At 41.7% G+C, this 24,300-nt stretch overlaps 1 protein-coding gene across 1 annotated transcript; it reads left to right on the top strand.

Annotated features, from left to right (window-relative positions):
* Window positions 1-8,949: 8,949 nt before the first annotated feature.
* On the top strand, window positions 8,950-22,949 carry LOC139552778 (zinc finger protein 135-like). The gene is made up of 5 exons (XM_071364817.1): window positions 8,950-9,609; window positions 14,814-14,883; window positions 14,978-15,078; window positions 18,087-18,209; window positions 19,381-22,949. The coding sequence occupies exons 1-5, from the start codon at window positions 9,417-9,419 to the stop codon at window positions 20,136-20,138; spliced, it is 1,245 nt and encodes a 414-aa protein (XP_071220918.1). The 5' UTR covers window positions 8,950-9,416; the 3' UTR covers window positions 20,139-22,949.
* The last annotated feature ends 1,351 nt before the right edge of the window (window positions 22,950-24,300 follow it).

Below are 24,300 nucleotides of genomic sequence, written 5' to 3'. Positions count from 1 at the left end.
ACAGGATAAGAGAGAACATAAAACCTTCCTTCATGTACTGGATACAGGATAAGAGAGAACATAAAACCTTCCTCCATGTACTGGATACAGGATAAGAGAGAACATAAATCCTTCCTCCATGTACTGGATACAGGATAAGAGAGAACATAAAACCTTCCTCCATGTACTGGATACAGGATAAGAGAGAACATAAAACCTTCCTCCATGTACTGGATACAGGATAAGAGAGAACATAAAACCTTCCTCCATGTACTGGATACAGGATAAGAGAGAAGATAAAACCTTCCTCCATGGACTGGATACAGGATAAGAGAGAACATAAAACCTTCCTCCATGTACTGGATACAGGATAAGAGAGAGAACATAAAACCTTCCTCCATGGACTGGATACAGGATAAGAGAGAGAACATAAAACCTTCCTCCATGGACTGGATACAGGATAAGAGAGAACATAAAACCTTCCTCCATGTACTGGATACAGGATAAGAGAGAACATAAAACCTTCCTCCATGTACTGGATACAGGATAAGAGAGAGAACATAAAACCTTCCTCCATGGACTGGATACAGGATAAGAGAGAGAACATAAAACCTTCCTCCATGGACTGGATACAGGATAAGAGAGAACATAAAACCTTCCTCCATGTACTGGATACAGGATAAGAGAGAACATAAAACCTTCCTCCATGGACTGGATACAGGATAAGAGAGAACATAAAACCTTCCTCCATGTACTGGATACAGGATAAGAGAGAAGATAAAACCTTCCTTCATGTACTGGATACAGGATAAGAGAGAACATAAAACCTTCCTCCATGTACTGGATACAGGATAAGAGAGAACATAAAACCTTCCTCCATGGACTGGATACAGGATAAGAGAGAACATAAAACCTTCCTCCATGGACTGGATACAGGATAAGAGAGAGAACATAAAACCTTCCTCCATGGACTGGATACAGGATAAGAGAGAGAACATAAAACCTTCCTCCATGGACTGGATACAGGATAAGAGAGAACATAAAATCTTCCTCCATGTACTGGATACAGGATAAGAGAGAACATAAAACCTTCCTCCATAGACTGGATACAGGATAAGAGAGAACATAAAACCTTCCTCCATGGACTGGATACAGGATAAGAGAGAACATAAAACCTTCCTCCATAGACTGGATACAGGATAAGAGAGAACATAAAACCTTCCTCCATGGACTGGATACAGGATAAGAGAGAACATAAAACCTTCCTCCATGGACTGGATACAGGATAAGAGAGAACAAAGGCATTTCCTTTCCATTGATAACATCTGAAGGTGTAACCTTTCACCCCAAAATCATCCACCATTGACCAATCAAACGATACCTACCAAGCCCCAATCTCCACAGGGTGTCACAGCATCAAAGTCCAAAACGAACAGAAAAACGTCACAAAATGTCCGAATTCAGAGTTCACCTTGTACAAGTACAAGTTACCACGGAGATCATCCATCCATATAGATAGCATCAGAGTTATCCTCAGTGACCAACTCTCAGATAGAAACATATACTAAACATGGATACTATAGCCTTATTCTATCACAATAGTCCGTTCTCTGGATACTGTAACAGAGAGATACATTTTGGCCCCTCACAGGGAGGGGGGGGGGGTGACTAATCCTTGGGCATTGTCCTTTGCTTTCTTTGTGTTCCTGGACCAGTTGCCATGCAACTCCAGATAACAGAGAGCACATCAGCCTACACAGACAGACTGTTCCCTCTGCTACCGCACGGCAGGCGGCACCATGTCTAGAACCAGCAGGACCCTAAACAGCTTCTACCCCCAAGCCATAAAACAGCTAAATAAGACTTTTAAATAGTGAATCAAATGGCTTCCTGCACTGACTCTACCCACAGACTGGACTCTACCCACACACTGGACTCTACCCACACACTCACACATCCTTACACTGACACCCCAACACACACACACTGGATTCTACCCACACACTCACACATCCTTACACTGACACCCCAACACACACACACTGGACTCTACCCACACACTCACACATCCTTACACTGACACCCCAACACACACACACACATGCAAACTGATGTCATACACACACTCACCACATACAGCTGCTGCTACTGTTTATGATCTATCCTGTTGCCTAGTCACTTTAACACTACTATATGTACATAGTTACCTCAATGACCTTGTACCCCTGTAGCGACTAGGTACTCCCAGGATATGGCCATGTTATTTTTTACTAGTTATTAGTATTCACTGTGTATTTATTCCTTGTGTCACTTTAAATTTATATATATCTTTATTTTTTAAATTGTATAATCTTTAACTCTGCATTGTTAGAAAATGACCCATAAGTAAGCGTTTCACTGTTAGTCTACAACCTACTGTTTACGAAAGAATGTAACAAATAAAATTGGATTTGCAACACATGCAGATATGTGATATGACTGACTGTCCAGTACAGCAGTACATATCATATTGAAACTTACCAGGCAGAGGAGACATTTCCTCATACGTTTCTTCCTTCAGAACTCCAGAATAGTCTGCATAAAATGTTCCGATTACATCAGTAATCATCAGTACCAATCATCAGTACCATCATCAACACCATCATCAGTACATCAGCACCAATACAGGACAAGGAAGGAAACCTCCTGGATGTCACCATTACACAAAATACACGTATCCAACCCTAATCAACACTTACTTTGGAATAGGGAAGTAAAATATTCATGATCCACTTCTTCTTCCTCTTCTTTTTGGACTTCGCTCAGCTCCAGCGTCTGACTACGCGCTTCCATCTTTACTGACGTGATCTTACAGTATCCTACAGCACCGGCGGCCTCTGCAGTCAGCGGAGTAGCGTCCCTCGTAAATTTGTAGATAATTTGTTTTTAGGATTTGTTTTGCTGGGGTCAAATACAGACAAATTCCACCTATATGTTAGGGCATCATCATCCTTGCAGAAACTGTCATACCAACGTTGCATAAAAGTTGAATGTTTGACATTTAAAGTGAAAACAAGAGGGTAACAAAAGGAGTAAAATAAAAGTATACCAAATACTCTTTGTTTCTCGTCTATCTTTGCTACACAATGGGGTGACATTTTCGGGCGGGGGTTTATGTGTGAATAGTCTGGCTTTCGGGGGGGGCGGGGCGGGCAATAACCGATTATTTTTTTAACTGACCAAGTAGATTGTGACTTGTTTTACTTTTATCAAACACAAGGCTGAGTTTAAATGTATTTACAGTCTGATATTTTGGTAGCGTTGCCTATATGGAGCCTACTAATTATTTTCCATGTTTTAATTGAATGACAAACTGAACCGAATGAGCACAATCATCTTTATTGGTGCCACCATAATCATCATCATCACCATCATCATCATCCCACGATATGACAAGTTTGGGTTACACATTCCATTGCCCTTATTAATGTTCTACTTTCATAGTATTTCAATAAACCATTGCTACATTGTTACATTGTACATAGGCTTATGATGTTTCCCCAGAAATGCCAATACGAGACCTCAGCAACTTCATTAAACCTCAGTGGTCAGATGACTTCCAAATGAAATTAGGTCTGTGCCATCCAGGACGTACATACCAGGCGGTGTCTGAGAAAATCCAGAAAAATTGCCAAAGACTCCAGCCACCCGAGTCATAGTAGGTTCTCCAGGCACCCTTCCGGCAGGTGGTACCGCTGCATCAAGGCTCAGACCAACAGACTCCTAAAACAGCTTCTATCGCCTGGCCATAAGACTGTTAACGGTTAAATGGCTAACAACTACTGCTGTCCCTGTCCCACAGACTATCCACACTGACTCTATACCCATCCACAGCGATCGGTTGAAGAGCATGCATTTAGTTTTACTAGCGTTTAAGAGCAGTTGGAGGCCACGGAAGGAGTGTTGTATGGCATTGAAGCTCGTTTGGAGGTTTGTTAACACAGTGTCCAAAGAAGGGTCGGATGTATACAGAATGGTGTCATTTGCGTAGAGGTGGATCAAGGAATCACCCGCAGCAAGAGCGACATCGTTGATCTATACAGAAAAAAGACTCGGCCCGAGAATTGAACCCTGTGGTACCCTCATAGAGACTGCCAGAGGTCTGGACAACAAGCCCTTTGATTTGACTCACTGAACTCTCTGGGAAGTAGTTGGTGAACCAGCCGAGGCAGTCATTTGACAAACCAAGGCTGTTGAGTCTGCCGATAAGAATACAGTGATTGACAGAGTCGAAAGCCTTGGCCAGGTCGATGAAGACGGCTGCACAGTACTGTCTTTTATCGATGGCGGTTATGATATCGTTTAGTACATTGAGCGTCGCTGAGGTGCACCCGTGACCAGCTCGGAAACCGGATTGCACAGTGGAGAAGGTACGGTGGCATTTGAAATGGTCAGTGATCTGTTTGTTAACTTAGCTTTCAAAGACTTTAGAAAGGCAGGGCAGGATGGATATAGGTCTATAACAGTTTGGGTCTAGTGTGTCACCCCCTTTGAAGAGGGGGATGACCGCGGCACCTTTCCAATCTTTAGGAATCTCAGACGATACGAAAGAGATGTTGAACAGACTGGTAATAGGGGTTGCAACAATGGCGGCGGATAATTTTAGAAAGAGAGGGTCCAGATTGTCTTGCCCAGCTGATTTGTACGGGTCCAGGTTTTGCAGCTCTTTCAGAACATCTGCTATCTGGATTTGGGTGAAGGAGAAGCTGGGGAGGCTTGGGCAAGTAGCTTCGGGGGGTGCGGAGCTGTTGGCCGGGGTTGGGGTAGCCAGGAGGAAAGCATGGCCAGCCGTTGAGAAATGATTATTGAAATTCTCGATTATCGCGGATTTATCGGTGGTGACAGTGTTTCCTAGCCTCAGTGCAGTGGGCAGCTGGGAGGAGGTGCTCTTATTCTCCATGGACTTTACAGTGTCCCAAAACTTTTTGGAGTTAGAGCTACAGGATGCATATTTGTTTGAAAAAGCTAGCCTTTGCTTTCCTGATTGACTGTGTGTATTGGTTCCTGACTTCCCTGAAAAGTTGCATATCGCGGGGACTATTCGATGCTAGTGCAGTCCGCCACAGGATGATTTTGTGCTGGTCGAGGGCAGTCAGGTCTGGAGTGAACCAAGGGCTATATCTGTTCTTAGTTCTACATTTTTTGAAAGGGGCATGCTTATTTAAGATGGTGAGGAAATTACTTTAAAAGAACAACAAGGCATCCTCTACTGAGGGGATGAAGTCAATATCCTTCCAGGATACCCGGGCCAGGTCGAAAGGCCTACTCGCAGAAGTGTTTTAGGGAGCGTTTGACAGTGATGAGGGGTGGTCGTTTGACCGCGGACACATAACGGATGCAGGCAATGAGGCAGTGATCGCTGAGATCCTGATTGAAAACAGCAGAGGTGTATTTGGAGGGCAAGTTGGTCAGGATAATATCTATAAGGGTGCCCATGTTTACAGATTTAGGGTTGTACCTGGTGGGTTCCTTGATAATTTGTGTGAGATTGAGGGCATCTAGTTTAGATTGTAGGACTTCCAGGGTGTTAAGCATATCCCAGTTTAGGTCACCTAACAGAACCAGCTCTGAAGATAGATGGGGGGCAATCAATTCACATATGGTGTCCAGGGCACAGCTGGGAGCTGAGGGGGGGGGGGGGGGTCTACAACAGGCGGCAACAGTGAGAGACTTATAAAATATCCAGACACAATGGGTCCCTGACTAGAGGTGGTCAGGAAGATCACAATGAGTATTTTATTCGTCTATGTGGGCGCAATCAGAATGTGGACAAGATGAGTACAAAGGATGCATGTTAGAACCAGGTATAATCAGTACAAAGGACACATGTTAGAACCAGGTATAAACGGGAATTATATTTCATATATAACAACTATTGTATTTTTAGGAAACATACATTTTAAAAAAAAGACAACATTACAAAATTTGTTTTTAACTGAAGAAATAAGCTTTGTGTTAGCATTAATCAATGTTCTTAGGGGAGGCAGCCATATTGTAGACCTATCTTGAGTTTCTCTAATCTATGAGGGATGGGGTACACCTAGTATCGGCAGAGGGCAACAAAGACACTCTGCACTGGCCGGTGGCCGCAAACAATTTGAAGGAGTAGTTCACACCACAAATTACATCATACAATCTATGTTCCAAGGAAGACTGCAAGCCACGATTTGTTTGATTTATTTTTTATTGATGCCATAAATCAATGTTGCCACCTGTCAATCAATGATTTTAGTGGGTGGGATAAGGATGATTTAAGGGTTTCACTGTCCAGATCCATCTACATTGTACAATGTGTGTCTGACTACCACCGGAAGAGGTCAAGAAGACCTCACCACAATCAGATCACAATGTGTCTTTTGATTGTCTACACCCATCTAAAAGTGTGGTCACAATCAGAATGTGAGGGAAAAGGATGCACGTTAGGACCTAAATAAAAACGGGGCTATAGAATCTTTGTTCCAAGGAAGACTGTAAGCCACGATTTGTCTGCAATGTATCCGCGTTCGCGGAGACCACATTTTGATTTTATTAGGTTCCCCATTAGCCGACAACAATTAGCCGACGCCAATGGCGACATCTAGTCTTAATGGGGTCCGACACATAACAAAAAATACAGTCAAAAGCCTTTACAATTTACATACCTTTAAAAACATTAACATGTAGTGTGTGCGCATCTAATAGTTACACCTTCATGTCAGTACATACACACAGCAAGTAGGTTACATGGGGGAGAGGCGTTCACGGTAAACACTGCATATAGAGAGCAATAGTAATGGCATCTTTTTGTAGGAACTAACTCCGCCATGGCTTATTGGCCAAAGCCTATGGGGAAATTAATGGTGTTTTTTTTGTAGGGTTTTTGGATTAATGCTGAAAATAAGGACTGTGGTAAAAACAGGCTTAGGAGATCTTATATGTTTTGTTCTATGAGATAATCTTCATCAGCTAACGTCACTTTTGTGAATTTTGAAGCATTTATGTAATGAAAACAAACACATAAATCACAAATGCTTTGTAATGAATCAAAGTCATGTTAACTGACTGATATCTCATTAAACATCCTAAGCCTGTTAACCTCAAACCTTATTTTCGTTGTCTGCTGCAATAGCCCATCCGTGACAAGGATTGATGAGTTGTGCGTTCTGAGATGCCATTCTGCACACCACTGTTGTACTGCGCCATTATTTGACTGTTTGTGGCCCGCCTGTTAGTTTACACGATTCTTGCTATTCTCCTGTTTTTTGTTTGTCGCGCCATCCTCTGTAAACCCTAGACATAATGGATCCGTCGCACCTGGCATCGACGCTCAAAGTGTCTTATGTCACTCGTTTTGCTCATTCTAACGTTCAATCGAACAGTAACTGAATGCTTCGATGCCTACTTTATATAGCAAGCCATGGCCACATGCCTCACTCTCTGAGAGATGGCGGAAGTGGATGCGGAGTTGGAATCAAGCAGCGCGTCGAGCAAAGTTGGTGAAGATGAATGTTCTGAATGGACATTAGTGTAAAAATAAAATCGAACAAAAAGGAAATGGTCTAAAATTGGAGTGGAGGATACGTGTATGAACGATAATTCATCGTTTCATGTTGGGATGCGTTTGTTGAATAAGGATACATATGTAGGAGACTCGTTTGAGGTGTCAAATTGTGAATATATGTGCTGGGGGGAAAAAGGAGTCTGAGTGACCAGGAGTGGTCTTATTTTATTCATTGTTTTTCTGAATAACAGAGGAAGATTGCAGTTGGCCTCAAAAGAATCCGGACAACAGAAGTATTGTGCGTTGAACTTCAGCGCAGTGCACCCATCAAAGGAGACATCTTAGACAGAGGTTCAGGTTGAACACCGAAAGAGACTTCCTGGTGTGGTTAGTGCCCAGCGTCTGACCTGCTGGGTCGGTCCTGTTTTTTTAATGAAGAGCACGTACAGTACCAACGCATGTGGAGCTTGGTTATTTAAGATACGCTGAAAGAGCTTTTGGCCCCAAACCACTGCAGTTGTAACAGTATAACTTTACGTCCGTCCCCTCGCGAACCAGGGACCCTCTGCACACATCAACAACAGTCACCCACGAAGCATCGTTACCCATCGCTCCACAAAAGCCGCGGCCCTTGCAGAGCAAGGGGAACCACTACTTCAAGTCTCAGCGCAAGTGACGTCACCGACTGAATGGCTGCTAGCGCAAACCACCGCTACCTAGCTAGCCATTTCACATCGGTTACACAGTGTAAAAGAAAATAAGAATTTGGCCATGTTTTTACATCTGCATTGCTTGCTGTTTGGGGTTTTAGGCTGGGTTTCTGTATAAGCACTTTGTGACATCAGCTGACGTAAAAAAAGAGCTTTATAAATACATTTGATTGATTGATTGTTTCAGGTGTGTGCAGACGGATGGATTATACTGAAGAAAGGTGTGTAGAAGCACGACAGTCTCTGAGAGATGGCGGAAGTGGATGCTGATTGTGGTGGGGATTATGACCCCAAAAGCCCTGTAAAGGTGAAGGAGATTGAGGTGGAAAAACTTAAGAGCGGTCAATCGAATCTCCTATGTGGAGGTGATTAAAAGTGTTGAGAAAACAAGTGACGCTAGTAAAGATATGGTATTGGATGGATGTCGTGCCTGTAGTAAATGTTAGCTGCCAGTCAAAAGATACCATGTGTGTTAAAGAGGTGGATTTTGTGGTGTTCATTGCCACAGTTCTAAACTCAAGTCTCAAAGAAGTCAAAGAAACTGGACATTATTGTGGCTGAGGCAGAAAGGTTTTTGGTACTGTGTTAGGGATCAGATCTGTTTTGTTTTTAACAGAGCATTTGTTTGATTTAGTTTACTTAATTTTTTGTTGGTAGTTTGTTCGTTTTTGTTAGTTTGTTCCGTTTTTCCTGTTTCCATCCCACACAGAAGAGGGCGGGTGTACCCTAAATGGTGCAAACGCCAAAATACCATTGAAGAAGACTCGCCGTCTGTTGGAGTGATCCATTTTCGTGAACAGGTTGATGTACTAAATAAACTGGCCTGGCCACTGAGTGTAATGTAATAGCCTAAACATTACGACGCTTCTAGTCAATCAAATAAGCCTCACGTAATTCGACAAACTCTCATACACCTCCATACAAAAAAGGGCTTAACTCACGTGGACACATTTTGGGCGGAGTAAATCCTCTCGCTTCGCCTCTTCATCTGATTACCTTGAATACAACGGTCGGACATCTTGGACGCAATGTCCAAGTCTTGAATTTATACCAGTGGTCGAATCAGTAGCTAGTGCTTTGAAAACTTCATCGGAGTATCGGCGCTCCGGTATCACGAGTCCCACCACGAAACCTCTAGCTCGACCGAACGAAGCACATACCATAATATATATTTTGATACTTCCTAGCTACTGTAGTTAGCAACAACAATGAGAAACTGCTGTGCGGTGAATTGTGCTAATCGAGGTGGTCAAGGATGGAGATTCTTCACTATACCAAGAGGATCTCACCCCTTCCAAAAGAATAGAAGACGGTTGTGGCTGCAAGCCATAAAACGAGTGGATTGGGGCCCTGATGGTCTGAGGGGTGATTATAGCTTGTGTGGAGCTCATTTCATCTCTGGTAAGTATTCTTGGGCTAGTTAGCAAATGCTAATACGTTTGCTAGTTAAAGATAAAATCACGGAATCAATAAAAATAACAGCGCAATAACCGCCTTTGTTTAGCTAAAAAGTTAGGGAATGGGGCTGGAGAAATGTACTTAACCACTGAAATTCACATGTGTGTCGTGAACAGCGTGAGCAACAATAGTGGAATCGGCTGTTCGCCTTTCAAATAAAATTACCCTGTTGACATTTATGCAAACTGATACAAATTGAGGAATCATCACACAATTGGACTAGATAGACCCACATGGTTGGAATGTAAAAAAAAAAATATAAAAAAAAATCAACAGACAATGAGTTAATTTGACACAAAAAAAATCTGAAATGTATTAGACTTCATAATTGCATTGTGGGCAAAAGTTACAACCTTACCCCATTTCATGGACCCAAGATCCATAGGTATCAGCCTACACAGTGACACCCACAGATTACAATTCTTGAAGAGTATACATAAATATTAGCGTAGTAGCTTCTTATTGTGGGACTTCAGTACCTCCAGCTTTTCCTGTTGAAAAGCAATATCCCAATTTATAAATACAGTAAAGTACACACACTGAAGGGTAAATTAATGCTTTGAGCAAAATAGTGTTTTTCTAGACAGAACTGCAAACTTCAATGAGTAGGGCAGGGGTAGGCAACCCTGTTCCTGGATTGCCACAGGTACTGCAGGATCAAATCAAAACATCCACGGAATACAACAGACCTTACAAGCCATTAACCAACAATGCAGTTCAAAAAACATATATTTAGGAAATAAATTAAAAAGTAACACATTAAAATAACAATAACGAGGCTATATACAGGGGGTACCGGTACTGAGAATGTGGAGGCTATATACAGGGGGTACCGGTACTGAGTCAATGTGGAGGCTATATACAGGGGGTACCGGTATCGAGTCAATGTGCGGGGGTACAGGTTAGTCGAGGTAATTTGTACATGTAGGTAAGGGTAAAGCGGGCGGGGGGGAGTGTCAATGTAAAAAGACCGGGTGGCCATCAGATGAATTGTTCAGCAGTCTTATGCCTTGGGGGTAGAAGCTGTTAAGGAGCCTTTTAGACCTAGACTTGGCGCTCCGGTACTGCTTGCCGTTCGGTAGCAGAGAGAACAGTCTATGACTTGGATGACTGAAGTCTTTGACAATTTTTGGGGTGCTTTCCTCTGACACCGTCTAGTTGGGCATTCAAGGAGTTGGTTTGATGGGAAGTTGTGATGTCAATAGAGAACAAAAGAGGAAAGTCCCTCCCTCACTTGTGCCATGTCATGACTTACCTGGACCACTTAATGAGATATGCCTTTTGTTAAGTAATCAGGTGCTAAATGAGGTGAAAAGGAGAACGGAGTGCCATTTTAACTGTGTGAAATCAACTTACTATTCGGGTCTATTGTGTGTATGGAACATATTGAGATATACCGGACACTTGAGAAATTTAACCAACCCATAAAGCATTCCATGCATCATCACATTTGCAGACTACTATTCAGAATGTGATGAGTAGATTGGCTAGTCATAAGTTAGGTTTATAATACAACCGAATCACTGTTTTGAAAAAAGACAGTTCAATGCATGGCTGAGTGGCGTATAGCGCAGAGCCCTGGGCTATAGGCCATATCAGATGTGTTTCTTCTTTCTTTGCACGGGAAAACACATTTCATACAATCCTACTACACTTTGTATGACTGGAGACATCAGCAGAATCTTTTCTTAATATGACAAATTACACGGAAGCCTACTCTGCTGACAATGACAACAGATCAATAAAAATCAACGCTGTCCATATAAACCGGCCTAAGGGGAGACACAGAATACTTTTAACTGTAGTTGATTTGATTAAAACACATAGGATGTGTATGTGTATGTACAGTGAGGGAAAAAAGTATTTGATCCCCTGCTGATTTTGTACGTTTGCCCACTGACAAAGAAATGATCAGTCTATAATTTTAATGGTAGGTTTATTTGAACAGTGAGAGACAGAATATCAACAACAAAATCCAGAAAAACGCATGTCAAAAATGTTATGAATTGATTTGCATTTTAATGAGGGAAATAAGTATTTGACCCCTCTGCAAAACATGACTTAGTACTTGGTGGCAAAACCCTTGTTGGCAATCACAGAGGTCAGACGTTTCTTGTAGTTGGCCACCAGGTTTGCACACATCTCAGGAGGGATTTTGTCCCACTCCTCTTTGCAGATCTTCTTCAAGTCATTAAGGTTTCGAGGCTGACGTTTGGCAACTCGAACCTTCAGCTCCCTCCACAGATTTTCTATGGGATTAAGGTCTGGAGACTGGCTAGGCCACTCCAGGACCTTAATGTGCTTCTTCTTGAGCCACTCCTTTGTTGCCTTGGCCGTGTGTTTTGGGTCATTGTCATGCTGGAATACCCATCCACGACCCATTTTCAATACCCTGGCTGAGGGAAGGAGGTTTTCACCCAAGATTTGACGGTACATGGCCCCGTCCATCGTCCCTTTGATGCGGTGAAGTTGTCCTGTCCCTTTAGCAGAAAAACACCCCCAAAGCATAATGTTTCCACCTCCATGTTTGACGGTGGGGATGGTTTCTTGGGGTCATAGGCAGCATTCCTCCTCCTCCAAACACGGCAAGTTGGGTTGATGCCAAATAACTCCATTTTGGTCTCATCTGACCACAACACGTTCACCCAGTTGTCCTCTGAATCATTCAGATGTTCATTGGCAAACTTCAGACGGGCATGTATATGTGCTTTCTTGAGCAGGGGGACCTTGCGGGCGCTGCAGGATTTCAGTCCTTCACGGCATAGTGTGTTACCAATTGTTTTCTTGATGACTATGGTCCCAGCTGCCTTGAGATCATTGACAAGATCCTCCTGTGTAGTTCTGGGCTGATTCCTCACCGTTCTCATGATCATTGCAACTCCACGAGGTGAGATCTTGCATGGAGCCCCAGGCTGAGGGAGATTGACAGTTCTTTTGTGTTTCTTCCATTTGCGAATAATCACAGAAACTGTTGTCACCTTCTCACCAAGCTGCTTGGCGATGGTCTTGTAGCCCATTCCAGCCTTGTGTAGGTCTACAATCTTGTCCCTGACATCCTTGGAGAGCTCTTTGGTCTTGGCCATGGTGGAGAGTTTGGAATCTGATTGATTGATTGCTTCTGTGGACAGGTATCTTTTATACAGGTAAGAAACTGAGATTAGGAGCACTCCCTTAAAGAGTGTGCTCCTAGTCTCCGTTCGTTACCTGTATGAAAGACACCTGGGAGCCAGAAATCTTTTTGATTGAGAAGGGGTCAAATACTTATTTCCCTCATTAAAATGCAAATCAATTAATAACATTTTTGACATGCATTTTTCTGGATATTTTTGTTGTTATTCTGTCTCTCACTGTTCAAATAAACCTACCATTAAAATTATAGACTGATAATTTCTTTCTCAGTGGGCAAACGTACAAAATCAGCAGGGGATCAAATACTTTTTTCCCTCACTGTATGTGTGTATATATATATATATGGTACACTGTCTTTCTCTCAGCACATATCAAATCTGCAGGCTAAGGTTAAATCTAGACTTGGTTTCATCTATCGTAATCGCTCCTCTTTCACCCCTGCTGCCAAACACCCTGATTCAGATTACCGTCTTACCCATGCTAGATTATGGAGACGTAATTTATAGATCGGCAGGTAAGGGTGCTCTCGAGCGGCTAGATGTTCTTTAACATTCGGCCATCAGATTTGCCACCAATGCTCCTTATAGGACACATCACTGCACTCTATACTCCTCTGTAAACTGGTCATCTCTGTATATCTGTCGCAAGACCCACTGGTTGATGCTTATTTATAAAACCCTCTTAGACCTCACTCCCCCCTATCTACTGCAGCCCTTATTCTCCACATACAACACCCGTTCTGCCAGTCACATTCTCTTAAAGCAGCCCTTATTCTCCACATACAACACCCGTTCTGCCAGTCACATTCTCTTAAAGCCCCCAAAGCACCCACATCCCTGGCTCGCTCCTCTTTCCAGTTCGCTGCAGTTATCGACTGGAATGAGCTGCAAAAAACACTCAAACTGGACAGCTTTATCTCCATCTCTTCATTCAGACTCAATCATGGACACACTTACTTAAATATAGGTTAAATAAAATAAATCAATTGAACAGGTCAGGGTTCCTTAGCCCTAGGCAGAAACTGGATCAGCTGCACGACCAGGTGGACTGGGGACAGGGGGGCACTGTAGCCCCATCTGACAATACCCCCTGACCGGGCCAACCAGGCAGGATAAACCCCATCCACCCCACACCACCATAGGGATAGGCTGATACCCCATTTCATGGACCCAAGATCCATAGGTAAGGCTGTACATTGCAATATGAATGTCCAATACACACAACAGACTGACTGGTTAGGTGATTTCCCAAAACTGAGGCTATGAAGTGTTTTACATTTACGTTGTTTACAAATATTGGACTATATGATGGGTTCTGATGTGGTACAACAGTTGAACTAAGCTCATGAGCTCATTCAAGAATCAGTGGGTTAGCCTCCCGGGTGGCGCAGTGGTCTAAGACACTGCATCGCAGTGCTAGCTGTGCCACCAGAGATTCTGGGTTCGAGCCCAGGCTCTGTCGCAGCCGGCCGCGACCAGGAGGTCCATGGGGCGACGCACAATTGGTTGGGTTGTGTTTCGGAGGACGCATGGCTCTCGACCTTCGCCTTTCCCGAGTCTGTTGCAGCGATGAGACTACTACCAATTGGATACCACGAAATTGGGGAGAAAAAAGGAGTAAAATAACATTTAAAAAAAGAATCATATCATTCAACTAAGGATTCTAGCTTTAAAGGAATAATTCACAAAAATTACAAAATTACATATTGGTTTCCATACCCTGCAAAGGACAAGCAATTAAATGATTTTGTTTTGTTTACCATGTCACTGTTTCCAAATGTGAATTTCTTAGCATTTGTGGCAGATCCAACGCAGGTCAATGGTACCGATATTATCATTTTTTTTGTTGCTTCATATCCAAATCTTCTAGAATGAACTACATTGCATACACAATCAATTCGAGATACTTAAGGATGATTTTGACATAATTTAGCGAGCCAAGATAAAATAACCTTCTAGTAAGTCAGATAAGTTTGCTAGCCAGTCCATTGACTAATCACCATTTTTCTTTCCAACCAGGAGAACCTTCTATGGACTATGACAGCCCCGATTTTGTTCCATCAATATTTCCCCAAGGCAAACAGAGAAGGTATGTTTGTATTCATTACATTTTGTGTTTTCCATTTTAAATGCATTTTCATTCAGTTGCTAATTCTCACTTGAGCTCTACTGTTGTCCCCTAGAAACTCAAAGACAAGATGCAGTAAAGCACAGTCTAATGGCAGTGCTGTTGCCATGGCAAGTCCAGACACAGAGGTTGATGTCCTTCCTGACTGTTCTGAAGGTACACAGTTATGTTAACACTTAGGCTTTGACATTGTAAGGCATTAGTGCTGAGCGATTAACCAAAATGTCAGTTATTTTTCGTTTTTTAAACAACTAATTGACAGATGTCGGTTAAATTATTTTAATTCCATTTCGTTCAGTTTTATTTTCTGTGAGCTCAATGCGCACATCGCACAGTTTCTTTAGAGATAAATAAGATCAAGCTTGAACTTCACAATGTAGTAGGGAGTTGTAGTTTCCAACAGGCCAACATTCTACATAGTTTAGTGCATAAAACATGGATGGTAGTTGACTACAATGACCATAATCCATTGCGCATCTACTCGTCCAGTTTGTGTCTTTTATAACTGATACTACGACTAGAGAAGAGTGCAAAGTGCGTGATGTGCGGAGATTGAGAGCAGCTGTTGCTCTACCTGAAAATACATTATCGAAGTGATTGATAGTTGGTTTTCAGCAGTCCTAAAAGTATGCCTTATTTACTTGTTGTCAAGAAATTGTTGTCAAGACATCATAGGCAGCAGCTTTATAGAGATGAGATGATGACTTGGAATTAAATAATAGTAATTAAATACAACAAATGTAATATACACAATAACAAACCCCTATGTCCTGGAGAACAGGAGCAGAGTTAAAGGGAACAGGGTAGGAGACCGAGACGTAAACAAGCAAACACACAGGTTACTGTTTAAAAAAAATATATATATATATATATATTATTTAACTAGGCAAGTCAGTTAAGAACAATTCTTATTTACAATGATGGCCTAGGAACAGTAGGTTAACTGCCTTGTTCAGGGGCAGAACGACAGATTTTTACCTTGCCAGCTCGGGGATTCGATCTAGCAACCTTTCGGTTACTGGCCCAACGCTCTAACCACGAGGCTACCTGCCGCCATATTGACTTGAGGTGGAATATACACGGCTGTGACGATAACCGACGAAAATTCTCTTGGGAGGTAATACTGTCAGCATTTGGTTGAGGTAGGTCGGGTGAACAAAAGGACTTGAGTTTCCTGTACGTTACCACAATCACACCATGAGTAGTTAATCATGAAACTTACACCTCCCCCATTCTTCTTCCCGGAGAGTTCTTTATTCCTATCTGCACAATGTACTGCGAACCCAGCTGGCTGTATTGACGGGGACAGTAAATCCAGAGAGCCATGATTCCGTGAAGCAGAGTATGTTACAGTCCCTGATGTCTGTCTGGAAGAAGATCCTCGCCTTGAGCTCGTCTACATTATCGTCCAGGGAGTGAACATTAGCGAGTAATATACTCAGTCTAGTTGAGTGAATGTCAGTGACTGACATAACAAAAGAACTGCTGATGCACAACCAAATTTCAAAATTACACTTTGTGTATTCTACTATTCGAACCCTTTGATATTTTAAGTAGACATTGTGCAACAATATTTTACTTTAAAAGCCTGTTTAATGAAATGAATTGCCCTTTCATATAGACCACATGGAACATTTCATCTTTTTTTTTTTTATATGAACAAAGCCTTGCTAAAATGCCCAAATTCAGTCCCTCTGTGCACCCTCTGTGACTTCTAGGAAGGTTTTACCCCACTTAACTTTTCACCATCATCGTAAAGCCCTAGTTATTTTGTTGCTTTGAAAATACCTTTCTAAAGATGATTTATTTCATGTGATTCGTAATTTATTTAAAGGTGGAATCCTCAGGTTGTGGGCGACCACCATGCTGCCCCACTTCTTCTTGTTTTTTCACTTTGAACAAAAACAAGGGGGTTGGTCCTATGCTGCTCTGGGCTGGCCTTCTGGGAAAGGTGTATCTTGGCGCTATCTCCCGCCCACTCAAATGACATTTCTAGAGAGAGGAAGTGGCACGTGACTTTCTAAAGCCGCTAAAGATAAATACAACAGATGCAGCCATCAAGCTAACTTGCTGCACTTGCCTCTCGGTTCCTGGCTTGTGTGTTGCTGTCATTACTCGCCCTCCGTAAAGATGTTCATGATCACAAGCAATCTTTCATCATTTCATATCACAGTCATTTGTCTGTAAAAACAAAGTTGATCAAATAAAGTTGTCGCTGTCACCCTGCAATTTTTTTTTGACATTGTACATGATGCATTGTCATGCTCATTTTTGTGACAGATCTTCTCTACTATAATTAGCTAGCCAATAACACTGGGAAAAATAAGAAAAAAAACATTTTGGTGGAATGTGACCTAGCAATAAATGTACAAAGAAATGGAAGTATGCTTTTTTGCCAGTTGTGTTATTATAATAACCTAAACATTTATTTACAATTTGATTTTCATTTATTATGTACCTGTCTAGTTAGCTCGCTAGCTAATAGATGCGATGACAAGGTAAATGGAACACAGGCCGTGAGGGATAAAGGACGCCGGATTGGCACACATTCAAGAAATCTGATCTGACAAAGTGGATATTTGTCAAATCTGTCATGATTGGGGCATTGTAACAAGCCCAGATTGTGGTTACTAAAGTTTGATTTGGATATGTTTGGGTGTTTTCACTGCATAACATTTAACGTTTTAGAAGTGAAATACCTACCCCCGTGCGTATAAGCTGGTATCACACAGTTGAAGTCGGGAGTTTGAGAGATCTCTTGTTCAGCACAATCTCAGTCGGGGCAGATGTGAGCTGGTGATCCTCTTTCTAGCCAGTCCTTGGAATGAAGATCCTCCAGACTGCTGTGGTTACATTGTCCCAACATCAGCTGTGCTCGTTGACACATTGTGGCTGCTGTAAGTTAGATAGTCTAACTTGTCTTTGATGATCTGGCTTGGCTACTGCATCTCTCTCTCCCTCCTGTCCGCTCCCCTGTTATCTCACACCGGCTCAGCTTCCCCCTCCTGCAGCAGAGCTGCACTGTCTCCCCCGTTGTGCAGAGGAATAAAATAAAAAATAATATTCGACTAGTGAAATTATTTCACACGCCCATCCCAAGTTTGAGCCCTGCTTTGGTAGTTTTAACTTGTTAAGTTAACTTTTTTTTTTTTTTTTTTTTACAGTGCTGCATGGTCCTGACTGTTACCATAGTGACCAAAGCACGCTAGATCCGAAGCTGGAGGATGAAAGTCAGACGCTGGACCTGAATATCAAAGAAGAAGATGTGGGTCATTTTATGTATCTAAGTGAGTATTAGTATCAGATTCAGTATTAGGCCTGTTGGGATCTGTAATAGTACCGAGCGATGCGTTTCGCTTTTTGAGGTTTCGGTTTAAAAAATTTATTATCACGGTTTTCTATTTAAATTGATTTGTAATTTTCTTTGCATAATAAAATATAACTTTGAAATGATTTTAGAGTTTAAAAAAAAATTAAATTCCATAGTCTCTAACAACATAGAATACAACTATTAATAAGAGCCCCATGATGGTAGTGACTTCCCATTACTGCCTAGCACATTACTTTACATCAGTAAAATATTTCTGTTGTATATTACTTTTTATTTAATTTTATTATTTCATTAAGTCATCTCTTCTCAGACAGTAGCAGCCAGCCAACCATCTAACGTTGTCTCTGTCGCTCCCCATCTGACGTTGTCCTCTGTCTCTCCCCGTCTGACGTTGTCCTCTGTCTCTCCCCGTCTGGCGTTGTCCTCTGTCTCTCCCCGTCTGACGTTGTCCCCTGTCTTGAGTCATACTATTTGTTGGCTAGCTAGTAGCGGCCCATGCTGCAGAGCTGTCTGACTAAATCACTTTTAGTAGTTCTAGAATAAGTAGATAAGGCATACTTTCAAGTCTGCTTCAACTATCAATTGGGTAGAGCTACCTCACGAGCTATCAATCTCTCTCGTCTCTGTGTCATGTACATTCCTCTCTCATGTGGTCTGTGTGTGGAGCCGGGAAGAACAGGTGTAATGGATTCTGGTCATTGTAGTTAATTCAAAGAACAAAAATAGGACAGCCCTCTGAATAACCTTAAATAAACATTTTTATAGACGCACAAATGGTTTCTGTCCTATCATTGATCTTTTGGATTACATGCGAGGATTCAACACCTGATCTAAGTTTATGTAAAGGTTGAGTCGAGCACCTTGTTTCTTTTCATAGTAGTTAATCACCACTTTTCTGCGCTGAACTAGGTTTGAATATTTGCCTATTGAAAACTACAACTCTACAGCTTCGTATGATTTCTCTCCTAGAGAACTAAATGGAATTAAATGAATTGATCCGATGTCGGTCAATTAGTTGTTTAATAATAAAAAATTTGCATTAACAAATAAGGTGTCAGTCAGAACGAGAGTGAACAGGAAATCAATCTGACTTCTTCAGTGATGCTTATTGTTTATATTCTGTCTAGACTATTCTGGAGTTCTGAAAGAGGAAAAGAAAGAGGAAACGTGGGAGTGTCCTCAGCCTGGGAAATTGGGTCCTGACTGTAACCATAGTGACCTAAGCAAGCCAGATCCAAAGATGGAGTCAGTCAAGATGGAGGATGAAAGTCAGAGACTGGAGCTGACTGTTAAAATCAAAGGAGAAGAAGAGGAGGAAACTTATGGCACTGAATGTGGCAAGACCTCTTTGGCAACAAGGAATCAGCTCACGTCCACTGGAGAGAAGTCTTACCATTGCTCTGACTGTGGGAAGAGTTTCAGTCAACATTCAAACTTAAAACAGCATCAGAGAACACACACAAGGGAGAAATCTCATAGCTGTTCTGACTGTGGAAAGATCTTCAGTCATAAGGGGAGTTTGGTATACCACCAGAGAATACATACAGGGGAGAAATCGTATATCTGCTCTGACTGTGGGAAATGTTTCAGTCATAAGGGGAGTTTGGTATACCACCAGAGAATACATACAGGGGAGAAACCGTATAGCTGCTCGGACTGTGGGAAATATTTCAGTCAAAAGGGGAGTTTGTTATACCACCAGAGAATACATACAGGGGAGAAACCGTATAGCTGCTCTGACTGTGGGAAAAGTTTCAGGCAAAAGGGGAGTATGGTACAACATCAGAGAACACATACAGGGGAGAAATCCTATAGCTGCTCTGACTGTGGGAAGAGTTTTACCGCATCTTCTACTCTAAAGAACCACCAGCGTAAAACACACTAGAGAAAAGCTTCACTCGACATCAACATTTCTCACAACATCAGAGAACAGTGTGTTGAATGCGTTTGTTTTGGTTGTGCCCAATAGAAATTAAAGGTAAATAATGTATTGTCACTTTTATTGTAAATAAAAATAGAATGTGTTTCTAAGCACTTCTACATTAATATGGATGTGACCCTGATTATGGATAATTGTGAATGATGAGTTAGGCATAAATATCATACACCCCCCACAAAATGCTAACCTCTGTTATTGTAATGGTAAGAGGCTATGTCTTGGGGGTATGATTTTTGTGCGTCTAACTTTCTCACTCATTATTCCCGATTTAATTCAGTACTATCTGTAATTATGGTAGCATCCACATTAATGTAGAAGTGTTTAGAAACATTCTTATTTACAATAAAAGTTACTCAAAAATGACAATACTTTATTTACCATTAATATCTATTGGGAACAACATCTGAAACACAACCAAAACAAACAGCAAATGCATCCAACAAGTTTGTAGAGTCCCAAGCTTGATGTAATACTTGTGTGCCAGGAATATGGGACCAGATACTAAGTCTGACTACTTTAATACACATACAGGGCCTTAGGAAAGCTTTCTGACCCCTTGACTTTTTCCACACATTGTTACCTTACAACCTTATTCTAAAATGGATAAAATAAATACAAAATCCTCAGCAATCGACACACAATACCCCATAATGACATCACAATACCCCATAATGACAAAGCGAAAACAGGTTTTTAATTTATTAAAAATAGAAAACAGAAATACCTAAATTACATACGTATTCAGACCTTTTGCTAAGAGACTCAAAATTGAGCTCAGGTGCATCCTGTTTCCATTGACCATCCTTGATGTTTCTACAACTTGATTGGAGTACACCTGTGGCAAATACAAGTAATTGGGCATGATTTAAAAGGTACACACCTGTCTATATAAGGTCCCACAGTTGACAGTGCATGTCACAGCAAAAACCAAGCCGTGAGGTCTAAGGAATTGTCCGTAGACCTCTGAGACAGGATCGTGTTGAGACACAGATCTGGGGAAGGATACCAAAACATTTCTGCAGCATTGAAGGTCCCCAAGAACACAGTGGCCTCCATCATTCTTAAATGGAAGAAGTTTGGAACCACCAAGACTCTTCCTAGAGCTGGCTGCCCGGCCAAACTGAGCAATCGGGGGAGAAGGGCCTTGGTCAGGGAGGTGACCAAGAACCCGATGGTACATCTGACAAGAGCTCTAGAGTTCCTCTGTGAAGATGGTTGTTATTCTGGAAGGGTCTCCCATCTCTGCAGCACTCCACCAATCAGGCCTTTATGATAGAGTGGCCAGACGGAAGCCACTCCTCAGTAAAAGGCACATGACAGCCCGCTTGGAGTTTGCCAAAAGGCACCTAAAGACTCTGACCATGAGAAACAATATTCTCTGGTCTGATGTAACCAAGATTGAACTTTTTGGCCTCAATGCCAAGTGTCACGTCTGGAGGAACCCTGGCACCATCCCTACGGTGAAGCATGGTGGTGGCAGCATCATGCTATGGGGATGTTTTTCAGCAGCAGGGACTGGGATACTAGTCAAGATCGAGGCAAATTACAGAGAGACCTGCTCAGGACCTCAGACTGGGGTGAAGGTTCACCTTCCAACAGGACAACAACCCTAAGCACACAACCAAGACAACGCAGAAATGGCTTCGGGACTTGTCTCTGAATGTCCTTGAGTGGCCCAGCCAGAGCCCAGACTTGAACCCGATCTAACATCTTTGGAGAGATCTGAAAATAGCTGTGCAGCAACGTTCCCCATTCAACCGAACAGAGCTTGAGGATGTGCAGAGAAGAATGGGAGAAACTCCCCAAATACAGGTGTGCCAGGCTTGTAGCGTTATACCCAAGAAGACTCGATGCTGTAATCAAGTACTAACAAAGTACTGAGTAAAGTGTCTGAATACTTTTGTGAATGTTTTTTATTTATATAAATTAGCAAAAATTCTAAACCTGTTTTTGCATTGTCAGTATGGGGTATTGTGTGTAGATTTGATTAATTTTAAAAAGAGAAATCCATTTTAGGATAAGTTTAATGTAACAAATTTTGGGAAAGGTCAAGTGGTCTGAATGCCCGACGGCATTGTATAAGTGAGTTTGTCCCAATACTTTGTCCCCTCCATTTTAGGTGACCATGTGTAAAAAGTTATTTTAACTTTTAAATGTTCACCCAGATGAAAATACCCTCAAATTAAAGCTGACAGTCTGCACTTTAACCTCGTAGTCATTCTATAATTTTAAATACAAAGTGCGGGAGTACAGAGACAAAAATGAATTCATTGTCACAATACATTTGGAACTCACTGTATTTTTGTTTCTTTTTGACCATTTTAATTGAAAATAATCACATGAAGGTACTTCATTGTTAACCAGAAATGATTTGATATTGAGATAAAAACGGTTGCAGTGGGTCTTTCAGCTGGCACAGTGTTCTTCATCGTGGTCTTCATCAATACTGTTAAGATGAACAGTAACCACATTTCCATCCACAGTTTTTATGCGAGTAAAGTCATACCGTATTAAAAAAAAAATTATCACGACAGCTGTGATGGAAACGAGTAGTTTTGGTACAATTTTCTTTTTGTGTCAAATTATTTAGGTAAGAAATGGTGGTGGAAATATTGGTATAATATATCGAGGAAACGTTGGAGTCCCACTATGCCTCTGGAAACCATGAGTTTATTATTACAGATTAAATCAGTTATGATGATCTTCAGTGCATGCTCATCTTGATGCTCCTTTCCAATAAAAAATTAAAAGTATAAATCATATCAAATTCCTTACAGTATATTAGGCAAACCAGACGGCAGCGTTTTCTTGGATAGCCAGGGGCACACTCCAATACTCAAGATACCATTGAACACACGTTTGTGAGTCCGCCAGATCTGAGGCAGTAGGGACGACCAGGGTTGTTCTCTTGATAAGTGTGTGAATTTGACAATTTTCCTGTCCTGCTAAGCATTCAAAATGTTACGAGTACTTTTGGTTGTCAGGGTAAATGTATGGAGTAAAGTAATAGTTTTCTAAAATAAATATAAAGTACAGGTTCCTACAAACAATGACCTAAGTAGTACTTTACACCACTACCTCAACCAAAGTAAGCACATTTGCTATTTAACGGAACAGTTTTTGTGATAAATCGGTGGAGTTGAAAAACGTGATGGAAACATTACATTTTTATTCGGTGCAAAAAAAGTAGGTCATCAGCGACTGACTGTTTGGTGGAAACACCACTCCTGAAATTGGATGGAAACTTAGCTAGTGACTCACTGTGGAAAAGATGGTAACGATTAAAAGTGTAATCATTGATTGAGCTTGCATAGAGCATAGGTGCACCTTGTGCTAGGGACAATAAAAGGCTACTCTAAAATGTGTTGTTTTGTCACACAACACAATTCCACAGATGTCTCAAGTTTTGTGGGTGTGTGCAATTGACTGCAGGAATGTCCACCAGAGCATTTTATGTTCATTTTTCTACCATAAGGCAACTCCAACATCGTTTTTGAGAAGTTGGCAGTACGACCAACCGGCCTCATACCCGCAGACCACGTGTAGCCACGCCAGCCCAGGACCTCCACATCTGGCTTCTTCACCTGCGGGATCATCTATCTGAAGCGGGGGTGCTGAGGAGTATTTCCCTCTGTAATAAAGCGCTTTTATGGGGAAAAACTAATTCTGAGTGGGTGGGCCTATGGCTGCACCCCTGCCCAGTCGTGAAATCTATAGATTAGGGCCTAATGAATATTTCAATTGACTTATATGAACTGTAACTCTTTGAAATTGTTGCATTTATATTTTTGTTCAGCCATCCCTATGGATAAATGAATGGGGTTTTGGAATAAATGCAGAACATTTAGTCTGAGTTAACTCAGGCTTAAGAGATGTTAAATATTTTGTCCTGAATAGTAGTGAACATGACCTTAATGAAGGCTTTGTTTTTTTAAATGTACTAATTCTTCAAGAAGTGACATTAGCTGATGATTATCAAACAGAATGTATTTGGTCTCCTAAGCCTGTGTTTATCACAGACCTTATTTTCGGCATTTATCCAAAATGGCGATTCATTTTCGCCAACGTACCATGGCGGAGTTAGTGGCTACAAAAAGATGCCATCACC

Source organism: Salvelinus alpinus, chromosome 24 (genome assembly GCF_045679555.1).
Source record: "Salvelinus alpinus chromosome 24, SLU_Salpinus.1, whole genome shotgun sequence".
In the NCBI taxonomy this organism is placed as follows: Eukaryota; Metazoa; Chordata; class Actinopteri; order Salmoniformes; family Salmonidae; genus Salvelinus; species Salvelinus alpinus.
This window is presented reverse-complemented; position numbering and strand designations above follow the sequence as displayed.